Source organism: Gymnogyps californianus, chromosome 3, assembly GCF_018139145.2.
Source record: "Gymnogyps californianus isolate 813 chromosome 3, ASM1813914v2, whole genome shotgun sequence".
NCBI classification, from domain to species: Eukaryota; Metazoa; Chordata; class Aves; order Accipitriformes; family Cathartidae; genus Gymnogyps; species Gymnogyps californianus.
Window position 1 is genome coordinate 19581680 of NC_059473.1, and position 15608 is coordinate 19597287.

The 15608-nt window shown below is 52.7% G+C and overlaps 1 protein-coding gene across 2 annotated transcripts in view; it reads left to right on the forward strand.

Moving 5' to 3' along the window:
- The window catches only part of ITPKB (inositol-trisphosphate 3-kinase B), a 70747-nt gene extending 55936 nt beyond the window's left edge, over positions 1-14811 (forward strand). For both annotated transcript variants that reach the window (XM_050894725.1, XM_050894726.1), the window contains exons 5-8: positions 2248-2452; positions 7829-7930; positions 9508-9579; positions 12321-14811. In XM_050894725.1, coding sequence (XP_050750682.1) covers positions 2248-2452; positions 7829-7930; positions 9508-9579; positions 12321-12536 — 595 coding nt within the window. In that variant the 3' untranslated portion in view covers positions 12537-14811. The remainder of the gene's footprint in view (positions 1-2247; positions 2453-7828; positions 7931-9507; positions 9580-12320) is intronic.
- The last annotated feature ends 797 nt before the right edge of the window (positions 14812-15608 follow it).

Here is a 15608-nt window from a genome sequence, read left to right on the forward strand (position 1 = left end):
TTTTTTTTCCCCTCCTGAACTCCCAATGTGAAACTCGAACTGGCGTGTCGGGCTGTCGGCAGGGAAGAGGCGAGGAATACTTTCCACCGGAGGGGTGGAGAGAAGGGCAGGGGGCCCCGGTGCAGCCACGTGGCCCTGGCTGGCACACACTGTGCTGCCGCGAGAAGGAGACGGGACCCACTCTGGACCCAGAGATGACAGCCACCAGAAGAAGATCTGCTGGTCATGCTGCCCAGGTGCTCCTGCAGCTGTCTCTGGGAGGAGGAAAGCCTCCCGTGCACAAATCACATGTTGGGTGATTTGTGCACCTGGGTATTTGGAGCTAAAACAGGCAGGGCAGGCAAGGGGGCAAATGTGCTGGGCATCATCATCATTAAATAAGATGGTGCTGTGGGAGGAGCTGGTGAGGGAGGGTGAATTGGGCTAATGCTGGGGAGTGGGCATCCCCATGGCCAGGCAGGAGAGGCTCTGGCAGATAAACTAAACCTCAGGGCTATTAAACCTGTCCTCTGAGCCAGCAGCTTGCTGCCAGGCAGATACAGGTTTGTTTTTTTCCTGCCAACCTGGCTTTGGGATGCAGCAGCCTCCTCCAGTCGCCCCTAAACAAAACTTTGTCTTTCTTAAGCCTTGGTGATGGTTCAAGCCTGGAGCAGTGCAGGGGGACTGAACCGCAGACATAGACAATCTGTCATTCTCATCAAAAGGAAATCTAGCTTTCTGAGCGGCGTGAGTAGCACTTCTGAGCACGCCGCTGCTTTATTCTATTTTATTCTGTCTGCCCAAAAATCATGGGTTTGGTGATCTCAGCTGAAGCCTTTCGTTGCTTTTATATGCAGTGTTTTTCAAAGAGGCAGATGCCCTGGGGATGTCTGCTCAGTGATCATATGCGTGCCCTGAGAAAAGACACCAGTTTGCCTTGCTAGGCCTGTGGGAAACACAGGAACACCATCTCACGTAGTCTGCCTAGCATCATCCCCGTGTGTTTTGCTTGGTTCTGGAGGTGAATCACACGCTCGGTGCTGGGATTTTGGCACAAGGGACATGGGGAGAGGGCACGGCCCCTCTGCAGAGCTGGGCACAGCTAGTGGGAAGTGTAGAGCAGTTTGGATTTGCAGGGAAGGAGGTGACAGATAGGATCATTCCTGTGTTGTTTTGCTGGGACATCTCACCCGGCTTGGCGAGTTGTTTGGAGAGAGCCTGGGCACTTGCCGGGCTGAGCTGGGGCAGGTTTGGGAACCACAAGAGGAGTTACGTAGTGGTTTATTACTGCTGCAGGAAGTATTATTTTGTGGATGATGGTTTTCTGCATGCTAGAGTGCAGAAGTTCTCCACTGGCGTGCTCTGGCACAGAGTGGTGCTCCTCTGAAAGATGCATAAAACCAAGGTCTTTGCACACTCCAGCTGCACCCTGTGGTCCGGGGGGTGATGGTAAGCACCTGGCCAAGGCTGCATCCCTTCCTCTGCTTCACCCTATACAGGAAGCTTTTGCTAGATAGTCTGCTTAAAACAGACCTATACTGGGCAAAATCATCAGCAGCAAAACAGCCCTGTGTGAAAACACCCTGTTTAGCAGCCTGTGAGGCACAGCCCTCACAGTGCACAGCGTGAGAGGATGGGAAAGCACAGGAGAGGCACAGGAGCAGCAGCCGCCCACCTCCTTCTGTCACCTCCTTCCCCCCAAATCCAAGCTGCTCTACACCTCCCACTAGCCATGCCCAGCTCTGCAGAGGGGCAGGAGGGAGCAGCAGCTGCCCACGTTGGCCAAACCTCAGAGGGAGCAGCAGCTAACGCCGAGGGCTGGGACGCAGCAACCTGCCTCTTGCCTTCAACTCAGCCGGGTCCCAGAGCACGTGGGCAGTTTCCTGGGCACATCTTGAAAGCCATGTTTAGTTTGTGAGAGCCACTAAGTCACTGCTCAGGTTTGCTGAGCGCTGGGGGACAGGCCCCCCAGGACCAAGGGGTGGCAGCAACACCGTGGGCATCTGTGAGAAATAACCTCCCTTGTTATTGCCAGACTGGTTGTGGTTCCTTGATGAACTGAAAAGGTATCAGGTATTGATGATGGGGTCCTAATTAAAACAGGATGAATTCACCTGCAATGAGGCTTGCTCCATTATTTCCTATGCTGCCCTACTATGTAGGGATCAATTATCCTGGATAGGCCTGATTTCTGGGGCAAGGGCTGTCTGTGGCACCTCGTGTGGTGGCCCTATGGCCCTGCTAATGTCCCCCCCTCACTCCTTGCAGGACATACTTGGAAGAGGAGCTCATAAAGGCCCGGAAGAAGCCGAGCCTGAGGAAGGACATGTACCAGAAGATGATCGAGGTGGACCCCGATGCCCCCACCGAGGAGGAGAACGTGCTGCGGGCAGTAACCAAGCCCCGCTATATGCAGTGGAGGGAGACCATCAGCTCGACCGCCACGCTGGGCTTCAGGATCGAGGGGATAAAGGTGAGGCTGCTCTAGGTGTGCAGAGCAGGGGGAACAGCTGCTGGGAGCGTTCGGTAACCAAACTCACTCACAGAGGCCCGCACACAGCAGGCTGGTGGCGAGACCGTGTCACATCAGGACATCCCCGGTCCCTGCAGCCAGACCGCCCTCATCAGGCACCTGGCCCGGGGCAGCGCCGCTCTTCTGAGAGCGCAGCTGAGCTCAGGGCATCAATGCAAGAGGACAGTTTTAGCCATAATCTCATTAAATCAGCTGCTTGGTTGATTTCTGTGACTGCGAAGTGCCGTCCTCCAACTTGAAGACTCAGATTAGTTGTTTGCTTTTGATACTGCTGTGCCGCTAGGCTGAGCTGTTAATCCAAATCCCAGGTTGAATGTGTGCTGATCTGTGGTTGGAGCTGTGAGTTCAGCTGCAGTCGGTGAGGAGGCTGTATTTACATCCCTGTCCAGAAAAATTCAGCAACTGAGCCCTATGAAATGGGGCGAACACAGGCAGCAGCACTTTCTGCTGCTACCTGCACACGTGCGTAACCTGCTGACTGCGCTTGCTCAGAGCTAATGCTTATGTTTCTGGAGATACCTGCTGGGATGCTTTTGTGTCCCCATTAGATGAGCCAGCCCAGGAGTTTTTCTCCTGGCAAGCAAACTTTGTGGCGAGAGAGATGTCTGGGATGGCACTTGAATAGAGTTAGGTCTGTAACCACAGAGCAGTTGTATTAGTGATAGAAGACTTGTGTGAACATTAGCAGTGGCATATGCCTTTTGATAGCCAGCCGACATGAATTAAAGGTAATATCATGCTTGAGCTAAGGGTTTCATCGTGTGCCTGGGCATGGCGTTGGCTTGGCAGCTGAGGGGAGCTCAGTCAAGTCATGCCTGCAGTAATTCAGGCTTGGGGCACTGCTGGGGGCCCAGGCAGTAGCTCAGGGCAGCCACTCACTTTTAGCTGAAACGATGGGTTGATTTCTACATGTATCTTGGTTGGAGGAGTTTTTTCCTCTTGATCACAGATCAGTTTTCTCCTCTCTGAGTTGGGCGGCATTCTCCCAGAGTGCCTGTCTGGGTCTCTGCAGCCTTGAACTCCTGTACCTCTCCTGACTGGAGATAGCGGTGTCAAAATGATAGAATTAAAACAAATGAAGCTGTTCGCTGAAAAAGCCTTTACACCAGATTTTGTAGACTTTCCTGATAGTGTTCCCCTTCACCTCACCGGTCAAACAGCAAACAAATGCAGATGTTAGACCATGGGTTTAAAAGGTGATCAGCAGGAGTGGGTCACTCAGAGCCGCTACTTCTGATTACCCACATACCAAACCGCCGGTGGGAAGGGACTTGTTGTCCCGCTGTGTGGGACAAAGTCCCTGGGCTGTGGGAAGCCCAGCAGAGCATGTTGCACACAGGGAGGAGGGCACCTTCTTCATTCAACTGTTTCATGGCCAGCAGAGGACAGTGCATTTATCTCTAACTCAGCCACTCTCAGAAATGCAAGGAGCAGCCCTTGGGCTGAACCCCTTCAAGAGTTTTCTGGCAAGAAACGCGAGACACCCCTGCCTGTCCCATGCCCCTGCCTGGGATGCTGCTGGTCATGCTCCCCCACAACAGCTTTCTGTGGTGGGTACATTGGGTCAGGGCACTTGCCTGCTCGTGCAGCTCTTCCCTGATCTCCCCAGCTCTCCCAAAGACCCTTTTCTGCCATGGGCGCCCACAAGCACACTGTGAGCTGCTCCGGCTCGGGACAACCCTTTGCCTAGTTCCCATTGCTGCTGTTTTGCATTCCCATTGCTGTTGTTTTGCTGGTGCTTATTATAAAACTGAGGCTATATAAAGAAGGAGTGGGCCAGTTGGGACCAAAGCTCCCATGCACTGTTTCTTCTCCCTGCTTTCTTGCTATAATCAGGAATATCTGTCTATTTGTAGTCCAACATGATATATCCTTGGCCTCAAGTGGTGCTTCTCAGCCTGTGATATGGGGACGTTTAGGGGGCTTTACGGCAAAAGCAGCTCATATGTGAACCGCTAGAAATGAAAAACGTAAAAAAAAACCAAATCATATTTCCACACAGGCCAAAAAACACTGCAGAGGGAAATAAAAACCATAAAGGAGTGGTGAGAGTTGCACCTCTGTTTTAGCCGACCATAAGTGAGCTGCTGTGTGATGTGAGCAGTGGATTTTTTTCAAGGAGGTGAGGCAGCCCTTTAATTGAAAAATGTTGAGAAGTGCTGGCCTCCAGCAGTAATCCTGCTGCTGCTGCTAGGGGCTGACTAATTTGATCAAGGCTCTAATTACTGTAATTCTCCTTAAATCCCTCATCTTCTGGGTTATTTTCCCCTAAGCTAAAACATTAACAACTCATGCTGGTTCCTGGCTGGCTTTTTTTCCAGCAGGGCCGTAGAGCTGGTCGTGCTGTGCCGTATCCCTGTATTTGTCCTATTTCTGGGGTCGAGTCTCTGCATTAGGGAAAGTGCCTTCGGTGTCCTGAGCTGCTGCTGAGCCCTCAGAGGAAATTTTCAGAAAAATATTATCTAATGACAAGTCTCCCCGTGTTTTTTTTCCTGCTGCGGATGCTTCCCTGGAAAGAGAAGGGGTGAATCTGCCCTGCCCCTCGCTCATGGCCGGCGGCTGATACAGGAGAGCACCTTGCCATGCAAGGGAAGGGCAGGCTTTGGCCCTGGGCACATGGGCTGGAAGGGGGCACAGGGGAAGGAGAGGAGCAGCAGTAGCCTTTGGGACAGCGCAGGCAGGTGAGGTGAACCGGCAGCTCAGAGTTGGGAATGAGGATGAGGACCCTTTCCCGGCTGAGCTCTCGCTTTCCCAGGTGGCCTCGAGGATCCAGTTCTTCCTCTTGAACATGGAAATTTTCCTCTGCAAAAGGAGATAATGACACTCATCTAACTTTCTGGAGCAGCTTGAAACTGTTAGAAACAGTAGCTATTAATAAAATTACCATGCTAAAAGTAATACAGGTGATCCCTGGTGACCCAGTTGAAGCTTACTGGAGCTCATTGCAAGAAGTGTCACTCCTGAGCTCCTGCTCTGGTCTGAGAGTCACTCACCATTGCCTGCAGCAAGGCCATGGTGGGATGATATTCCACAGGGCTGGTACATTTGCGGGGTCCTAGAACAAGCCCTGAAAGCCTTCACCTGACTTTCTCAAGATGGGCAGCTCGTGAGCCCCATCCAAGGCTGGACACAGTGCCGGAGGGAGAGCCAGCTGACCCGAACCCTGCCCCAGTGATGCCAGCGCAAACTAGAATCGCTGGTGGGGCAGAGGTTGTGATGGCCCTTATCAGCCCCCCTCTTTTCTGCTGTGTGGAAGCCAGCCCCCTTGGGGCTTGGACACCTGTAAATGTCGTGGCAGTTGTCTGCCCCACAGCAGCAGCGTCCTGGGCAAGGAAACTGCGGGAGGCGGGTAATGATGGGAGCAGCGATGTGGATAGGCTGTTTGGCTTTCCTGAAGCCTAGATTGCCTTATCTGAAAGGCCATCTGTGGTTTTCATTTATTTTTAGGAGCACTTAGAAGTCCATCTCCTTTCTCGGATGCTTTGTGGAAAGTTGTGCTCTTTACATGTGGAATTAGTGCTGTGGCGCTTCTCCAAATTGATATCTATCATCCCCCGGGGAGAGGGTGGGTTGATTTCTGAACTGCCATGTCAGGGCTCATGTGATGGATGTATAGCAACGTAGCGCCCTTCCCCTATACATGGCACACATGCCACCAGAGCATCCTCAGCGAGGCCTGCTGCCTTGCGAGACACAGCCGAAAGCAGAGAGCCTGGCTCCGCTTCGTCCATTGGCAGGACGGCTGCTATGGCAGGGAGGTCTCCAGCGAGAAGGTTGTCCCTGGCCCCTGCCAATGCATGCTCTGCCAGCCGTTAGCCTTGCTTTTATAGCCTGTGGCAGCACAGTGGTCAGGCTGGGTCCAGGGTGGCTTAAAGCTGGGTGCATTGGTTGCCCCCCGTGTAAACAAAGTTTTTCCTGGAGACTAAGACCTTTCACACGTTGCTTTCGTTATTGCCTTTGTTAACACTTGCACAAAATGCAAGCTGGAAGTTGGAAGTGCACTGTGTGATTCATCCCAAGCTGCACATCAGGTGTGGGTTTGGTGCCAGGCTCACCTTGCCCAACTCTTTGCAGCCTGGGCGCTCGGCCTTCCCCCAGGCTGGACTGGCCACCATGCCCATGGCCAGCCCTCTGTCCAGGGGGATGCACATTGCCCCATCCTGGGGCACTTCCCTGGGTGGGTCTCAAAGTCCTACCAGGGCACATAAATCTCTAGGGCAGGTGATTTCATTGTGCTCTCTTCCTTCCCCAGCCTCTGCTCTGCTTCTTCATCCTTACTTCATCTTCCCCAGCCCACAGGATGTCTTTTTGGCCTCTGTCCCTTCACTCTATTGTGTGCAAACGAGCTGTCCAGAGCAGTGGGATAGAGCTCTGCAAGCGGAGCTGTGAGCATGAGCACGTGTGGTTTAAAATAGCCCCTGTATCCAGGAAGCGAGCTCTGCCTGCCCGACCCGTGGCCGCTTCGGACAATGAAACATACTGATCTAAAAATCAGAGCCCCAGCAGTAGCAGAGAAATGGCGAGCAACCTACAAAGCTGCCCAGAGGTTCAGCCGGAAGCCTCTCGGTCAGGGCTGCGTGCTGTCCCCATGGTGGACCAAGCCATGCCATCCATGCGGTGGGCCAAGCATGGTTGTGCCTCTGGGGAAGAGGCGGAGGATAGCACAGGGTTGCTCGCTGCATCTTAGTGCCAGGCTGCTGCTTTTGAGGGTTTGCGATCCATGGGCTATCAGAGGACTAGTGAGGCAAGACAGCTGTGGGGCTTGCTCCTTGCCTTCATCTCCTTGCTTCAGTGGTTTGTGGAGGACTTCGTGCAGAGAGGGTTTTGTGCCCGTGTCTTAGATGTTGTCTCCATCCTCACTCAGTTGTGTCCTGCCACGGTCATGCTCTGCTTTCCTCTTCAAGCAGGGGTGCAGCCCAAGGCTGGTGTCAGTGCCTGTGGTCTGCCACAGCAGCGATGGGAAGCCATTTGGGCACGGTGTGTCCAGAAACGGGTGGTTTCCAGCCACTGGTGGGCATTGAGCGCCCGGTCCATGAGAGGTAGCTCGTCCACATTGCTGGTGACCTCAGCAAGTACGTGATGGTGGAGACTGGCCATTTGCATTAGGGAGCAAAGCAGTGGAGCTGCGGGATGGTTTGGGATGTGCAAGGCAGAGAGCTGCTACCTCTTCTCACCCCTCCTCCACAGACAGGTCCTTCAGCTACCAAAAAAAGCTGGTTGCATCCTGCTCAGGGACATGCATGGCTGCTGAAACACCCGTCCTTGCCCTCACTCCTTTCCTCCCCATCCCACTCACCACTCTCCCTTCTTTTCAAGAAAGAGGATGGCACTGTGAACCGGGACTTCAAGAAGACGCGGACAAAGGAACAAGTCACGGAGGCCTTCAGGGAGTTCACCAGAGGAAACCGCAACGTTTTGGTGAGTGGGGGATGCTGGGGGGGGCTGCCGGGAGAGGGCTCCTCCTGCAGAGGCTGCCCTCGACTCATTGGCTCCCTGCCCTGAGGTGCTGCAGCCTGAGCAATCTCTCTTAAAAAAGCACGAAAAATGGCAAAGAGAAATGCCATCCTGGCGCAGGGGTGAGGGGAGAGCAGCGGAGGGCTGGGAGGGGACATGTTTGCTGCAGAAGCACTGCTCAGGCCAGGTCCGAGTCTGCTGAGGATGCTCAAGGGTTAGCCCCAAAACTTGCTGCAGAGCCACAGCCATGCTCTGCCCCCTCATCCCTGGGGCTGACAGCAGCCTCTGAGCCCGCTCTTTACCCCAGTATGTGATGGCGTGGGGGGTGGGGGCTCCCACCCTGGCAGAGTGGGCTGCCCCACGCTCGGTCTCGCAGGACGAGTGGCCAAGGCGTCCCCCTGCCTGCACCAGGCGCCCTTCACACGGGCAAGCCACTGTCGGCATTTCCTAAGTTTCTCTATGTTGCCAGGACAATAAGAGATGTAGCTGTAAACAATTTACACTGACTGTGTCAAATATCCTATTTGACAAAGCGGTCCCATTTTAAGCTGTGCTATATAAAGCCTACAAATGTAAGGCTCCAGCTGGAGTGGCCCTTGGCACTGCCTCCTTCAAACCAGCATGTTCGCTTTGACAAGAGTTACCCAGGGATTATGCCTGGATCTGAAAATGAAGTTGCCTGGCTGCATTTTATCCCCAAAGAGCTTGGAGCACACTCACACCATCATGCCCTGGCTCTGGATGGGGCTCCTTGGCCAAACCATTGCAATACAGTGACCCCCACAGCTCCCCACGCAGTCAAAGTGTGAAAATTTAGGTGTATTATAGTGCCCAGATACCGGCTGCGTGTGTTCCTGTGCTTAGTCCATCTATCTAAACCTCAAAATGAAATTATCAAAGGGGGCCCCTGAGAACGTTTAGTGCCTTCCAGCAGTTTGCAGGGATGCTCAAACAGGCAGGTGGGTCTTGACCTGCATGCTGACTAGTGTGAAAGCCCTTCTGCCTATGGTACCAACTTTGCAGAAGTGCTGATACAGAGTTACAGAAGTGTCTCACGATGCTTGACTGACTGAGTGATAAAATGACAGATGAGGTGAAGAGTTGACCTAGTGCAGGTCAGAGTGCAGGTAAGAGAAAAAAGCAGCCTGGCTGTGCAGGCACAGCAGCAGTGGCTGGATTAGCTCTTCCCTCCTCGAGAGCACGATGGATGCAGAGGGAAAAGTCTGCAGAAAGCACCAGTTCAGCAAAAGCGAACGCTCTCACTAAGTTTTGGAAGCCACATGAGCTCACAGGATGCCGTAGAGGCCAGAAGGATAAGTGGATCCCAAAAAAGAGGGGACGCCCTCCTCGGGGACAGGTCTGTGGGAGGATGCTGAGCACAGGGTGGCTGAGGGACACCCCTGGCATCTCTCCATGCAAACGTGGTATCACGGAGAGGATGCTGGGAGGGGTGACTGTCCTGTCTGCCCCATGCAGCAGTTTTTATGTAGGCTTCCCACAGCACTGATGGCTTGGGTTTTGTTTTTTTTTTGTAATTCCAGAACAGTTACCTTAACCGGTTGAAGGGTATCCGCGCTACCCTGGAGACATCCCCATTCTTCAAGTGCCATGAGGTAATACTCATATTTAGATAGATCTGCATGGAAATGCAAACGGTTTAATCTCAGCTTGTCCAAGGAGAGAAGAGAAGTCAAAGTCAGAGGCTGTAAATTTCTACAATTTTGAATTTGTTCTTACATCCATATTTTCATACCCCTGTTTATCTAATACTTATGTGGAAATACAGCTGATGACTGATATAATATTCATGCATCTGACACGGGCTCAAAGCTACTGAAAACCAATGTTCATACAGATTAAAAGAGATCTAGGAGGAATTTGGGCTGCTTATGGATTTATATGACTGGGAAAAATCCTTAGTGTAAAAGTATAGGGGTTTTCTGGAGAGAAATGCCTGTCTGAATGCATGTCAGGTATCATTTGGCTGCCAGTTGCTCCATGTGATCAAACAAGGCTTCAACGTAGCCATAAATTGCAGATGTCCCCAAACTGCATTTGCTGAGCTGGTTGGGGCACCACAGTAAGGACTCTTCCCTTGAAAGGACTTCCCTCCAGAAATGAGTGTCCCTGAAATCAACATTTTCTACAGTGAAAATTCAGTTCTGGTGGGAAAACGAAGAGGAAGTGCTACATTTTTTGGCCATTTCAACAGAAATTGGAATGCTCCATAATTTAATTAAATCATTTTATTGATTTAGCAAAGAGTATTTGCTATTGCACCTACTTAACAAAACATGAGAGCACATGTCCTTGGCATGTGTTGTCTATGGGCAAAAGAGCCTCATAGGAACCCTCGACTCACAGGGAGGAGGAGCCACAGCTCCAAGAGCCCACTGTCCCTCAGCCGGAGCCGCATGAGCCACCTCAGCCCCGGCCGCACACGGAGGGTCCTACCAGGAGCTGGAGGCAGATGGGGCCATGCCTCCTGACGGCAGCGCCTGTAAGGCAATTGGAAGGGAAATGTCAAAACCGAGAGTTTCAGGTCAGTTCAAGACGGGAAACAAAATGCTCCCTGAAATCAAGTGCCAGGGTTTCGTTTGAAAACACAGAAACAAAAGAGCCTTTCAAGGAGGTTTTGAAAGGAGTTTCCACTCCTTAAAAATTAAAAAGCAGCAGCTTTGACTTTCCATCCCACTTCAAGACGAAGCGCAGCAGAAGGTCTGCCAAGCTCTGCGTGTCCCTCCACGGGGCCCTCGCTGAGCAGCGCTCCTCCGAGGAGCTGCAGGAGAATTCGGTGACCAAGGACAGGCGAGTGAAGAACGTCAGCAAAAGGCTTTTCCTTAAAGTTAAAATGCTCTGTCCTGGCTAAAAGAGGGCTGTAAGAGCTTAGAAGGAGAAGAGCTAAAGATAAGCATTTCTGGGAAATAATACATATCTCTGGACCTTGGATGTTTTCCCAATGCACTCGAGGAGGAAGTCTCCTCAAAAATGTAAATTCATAATAGCTTTTGCAAACAGTACATGCTTCCCATTCAAAACCCTCATCTAAAGGCAAACCTCAAACTAAACCCTGCTGACAGCACGGACATGGGAGTCCCCGGTAACATTTAGTGCTGCTGTTTTGGAGGGCTGACACCACCTGGGTGCCCCTAGAGCTGCACTCCTCCATCTATCTGCACAGCTTATGGGGCGCTCCTGGCTCTCAGCACACTGCGTCCTGTCTGCTAACAGCCATTGCACTCTGGTCACCAAGGTCCCTATTTGTGTTACAAGGGCAAGCGAGTTCATAGTCCACCACTTCATGCACATCAGACATAATTTGGGAAGCAGTCTTTATTTGGGACAGCTCTGAAGCGCCCCCGTTGGTGCTTTTCTGTAGTACCGCCTGCTAAAATCTTCTGACTGGAGGAGCAGATTCAGCAGAAGAGCACGATGGTGAATGGCCTGACACCGATACGTGTTCCCCAAGCGTTGGGAAGCCACAGCGGAGCTGCTGCTGGGCAGCAGCCTGGCTGGGACTGCGAGCCGGGATGGGCCAGGGGGCTGAGCTGGAGGTACCCACCTGCTGAGCATCTCTCTGCTCTGTGGGTGGTGAGCATTGGGCCTGTGGGGTCTCATCCCGCTGCGACAGGCCTCGAGACTTCTGCTGTCAGAGGCGCCGTGTTTCACCTTCCCAAATGCACCCGTGGGCTTCCTCGGGCTTGCCCAGGCCAATACTTGCTGCAGGATTTTCCCAAAGGCCGATCAGGATATGAAAGAGCCCTTGAAAGCAGATGCAGCTGAGTCAACCCATGGAAAAGGAAACTCATGTACATGCACCTCTGTAACTTGCATCCCCGGAGCGCTGTGAAAGCCAGGAGGATATTCTAGGGGGAATCTGGGTGCAATTGGACGGTGTTTCAGGCAGGAGACGGCACATTGCAAGTAACTTGTATTTGGAACAAACCCATCCCTGTGGTGATGTCTGCAGGGCTGGTGCGTGTGAATAGCACGAGCCGGTCACGAAGAGTCAGCCTTGGAAAAAATCCCCATCTGAAGGCTGAGACAATTCGTCTCGTTCCTTCCCTGGGGATCTTGACTCAGTTTCCAAAATGACATCTCTATCTTTCATGCCCATGTTTTTCTGATCCTCCTCTTCTGCCAAGAGCTGGGATTTGTGTGAGTAGATCAGCTTGTCTGAATACCCAATTTGCATGTGCAAACACAGCCAGCAACACACAGAGCTTGCTTTTGCTCATGCAAAATCTCAGCATCATCTCTTGCAAATGCAGCCTGAGATAAGGTGTCTGAAAGCCCTGAAGTTGGCTGAGAATGAGCAATAGGAGCACCACTAACTGGTCTCTCCTCTCCACAGGTGATCGGGAGCTCCCTCCTCTTCATTCATGACAAGAAGGAACAGGCCAAAGTCTGGATGATTGACTTTGGGAAAACCACCCCGCTGCCGGAGGGACAGGTTCTCCAGCACAACGTGCCCTGGGTGGAAGGGAACAGAGAGGACGGCTACCTCTGGGGACTGGACAACCTCATTCAGATCCTGACAGAGTTGTCCCAGAGCGAAGACTTGCATTAAAGCCGTGCGTCCGACTCTGCCACTACCCCCAACCTGCCCCCGACTGACTCTTCTGAACTGCACTACAAGACACTTTCCAGCCCTCGCCCTTCCCATTTGAAAGCTATACTCTCCCTATTTAATGTGTTTTTGTTGTGGTTTTTTAGGTTGTCTTGGTTTTTTTTTTTTCCTCTCCATGTAAATAGAGAGCTAACCTGCCAGAACAAAAGCTGAACTTGAAATCTTGGCTTCGCAGAGTCAGTGGGAGCACACGGCCGTGCCAGCCGGGAGCAGTCTGGAGGGATTGCTTAGGCAAGCGCATGCTTTGCCTATCACGCTTTTGTCTCTTGCGCAGCCTGATTTTAAGAGGGCTGGTGCAGGAAGGAGCCTCTCGCTGCGCTGGGATCAGTAGCTTCATCCTGAAAACACTCAGTGGCCGTGCCCAGGACCCTCTGGCAGCCAGGGTGCCTGAGCAAGGCCTGGAGACGGCGAAGGATACTGGAGCGGGAGCCCTTTAGTTGTCTTTGCCAGCACCTTTCAGCCTAGGGAACTGGCTGTGCTCAGTCCTTAAAAGATGCTAGAAGGGCAGATGAGGGTTTTTCTTTGTGTTCAAGACATCCCGTAGAGGTTGCTCAGTTATTTTCAGGTGGCACTGGAGGGTGAGGGTTTCCCTTCTGCTACAGGGCCACGTGGTCGGGCACAGGTATTTGCCATGGCCAAGCGCTTCCCACCCACATCCCCCATGCTGGGTGCACTGGCTTGGTGGGTAACACTTCGAGCTCCTCTCTAGAGACCCAGCTCCCCTGCTAGGAGCTGCTTCCAGCCCTCCTTAGCTGGGGTCTCCAGCCCTCCGCGGGGAATAGACTTTGGGCAGGGCTGGGGGAGAGAAAAATAGCTTATAAAGGACTAATATGAGATCTAAAGTAGCCATCCCGGTTGATCAGTCTTTTTTGGCAGCAGCCGAGCACATGTGTAGGGGTAGTGCCGCCAATGCCCGCACCTGGCCCAGGGCAACCCTCCCACCTGGAGTATCTCTGTAATTTTTATCAGCAGCAGGCAAAGGGTTACAGCAGCAAAGCAGCTCTTGAGGTGGCCGGCTTAGTCGTCTTTGGCAAAGCAGAGCTGGGGTCAGGCATCCCCATGCCTTCCTTTTTTTCTTCCGCAGAGCTGGATGACTCTGCTGCTGCTCTTCGGCGCTGGCTTCCCAGCCTGCTCGGGCTGCGCGTACGGCCTCTGCGCTCCCCCTCCTGCGAAAACACCCAGTTCCCTATTTAGGGCGGAGGCTATTTTTTAACTTCCTGGAACATTTGAACTTAGTGGCTTGCTCACGGCAGAGCTGGCTCGCTAAAGGTCACCCATCGAGAGGACGGCGGGGAGGGGAGGCTGCAGGGCAAGCCGGGGAGTCCCTCATGTTGAGGACAGAAGGAGCGTGGTGCGCAGGAGGTGGTGCAGGAGCTTGGCAGCCGCGAATCCCTCACCTGCTCCATCCCCAAACCCACCATCTCATCTCGCTCCCTGGGAGCGGTGCTCCAGAGCCCCTCTGCCATCGTTCGGTGGGTCCAGCACCTTTGGTGGGGGAGGTCTTCTGGCAGCAATAAGGAAGAGGAGTTGGCCATCAAGCCGTCTGCAGCCATGCCCCAGCCTCTTTCCCGAGGACTGAAGTCTCCTAAGGTTTTTCTCAGTTCATATCTCACCAGACAGATGTCTTTAGCTCATCTGATGCCATTGTAAATGGTTGCACTGTTTTAGCTCCTTGCCAGGCTTTCTAGAATAGCCCATGTGGAAGTGCCTTATAGACTTGCCTCTGTTCCATTAGTGTCATGGAAAAGGTTGGGTTTTTTTAAGTTATATTTATTTTCATCCCATTTTAATTGCACAAAACACTAAAACTTAATGCATGGAATCCCTCTTTTTTTTTTTTAAACTGTGTTTTTAATTTTTAAACCATCCCTTTTCCAGCTTTGGAAAAAGGGTGTGAACAGATATGCATAGATATGTACCACTTATTGCTGTACTTTAGCTTCGAGCTGCTCTTATATATGTATATTATTTTTTAAGCCTGTTTATAAACCAGATTCCTTGCTTCGTGGCTTCGGAAGAAGCAGATTGTTCCTCTCAGATGTCTTATGCCTTTCTGGAGGCTGGAACGGTTGCTGTGAGGGATTTTCCCTGCTCCCACCACCCCTCTCGGTCATTGAGTAATACAGAAAAAAATCCGAACCGGTCTGAAACACCAACGCACAGTGCCTGTAAAAAAATCCTGTAACTTTGCAAATAAAGGCATATGGGAAGCATTCGCCTGGTGTACGGTCTGTATCCGCCCCGCACAGCTTGCGGCAGCCTGGGACCGACCCAGGAGCCGGCTTTCGTGTCCATGATGATTTGGGGGGGAATCAGGCTCCAGCTTTGCTTACCCCAGCACATGCCGGGAGCAGCGCTGCATAAAAGCAAGAGTAGGGAAGGACCCTGTGCTGGGGATGGATCCTGACAAACAGGAACCGGCTTTGTAGGGAGCAGGGCAGGGTGAGAGTGGAGCCGGGGCTGGGGGGGGTCCAGGCTGGGTGGGGGGCACCCCCGGGAGAGGCCCGAGTTTCTCCATCCCCCACTTCTGCAGGGAAGCCCACCAAAGGCAGCTCCACACCAGGAATTTTTTCCATCTTTATATTTTTCGCTAGCACTACGTTGTGGCTCCCACTGACCGGTTTCCGAGTGCCACCCTGCGATTTTCGCGCTCAAGAATATCAAAGCACCCAGGGGCATCAGAGCTGCCTGGCGCAGCCACACGCTTCCCCTGCTCCTCTCCCTCTCAGCCGCACCGTGGGCAGCGCCGGAGGGAGCACTTGGGACCAAAGGCCACAAAAAAAAACCCCAGATTGGTTTTGCACTGAAAGAGAAATCAGGTTGTAGAGCCTGAAGGCAGCTCCAGTCCCTCCTGGTTGGTTGTGCAAGCACAGGACAGCCGGAGCCTGTCCTGGGACAGATGTGGCCGAGGGGGGTGGGTGGGCTGCCCCATAGGAAAGTCAGATTTAATGCCCAGGCCACCAGGAGTAACCCGGCCTGGGGACCGGTCTGGCCAGCATCTTTGCTGCTTGC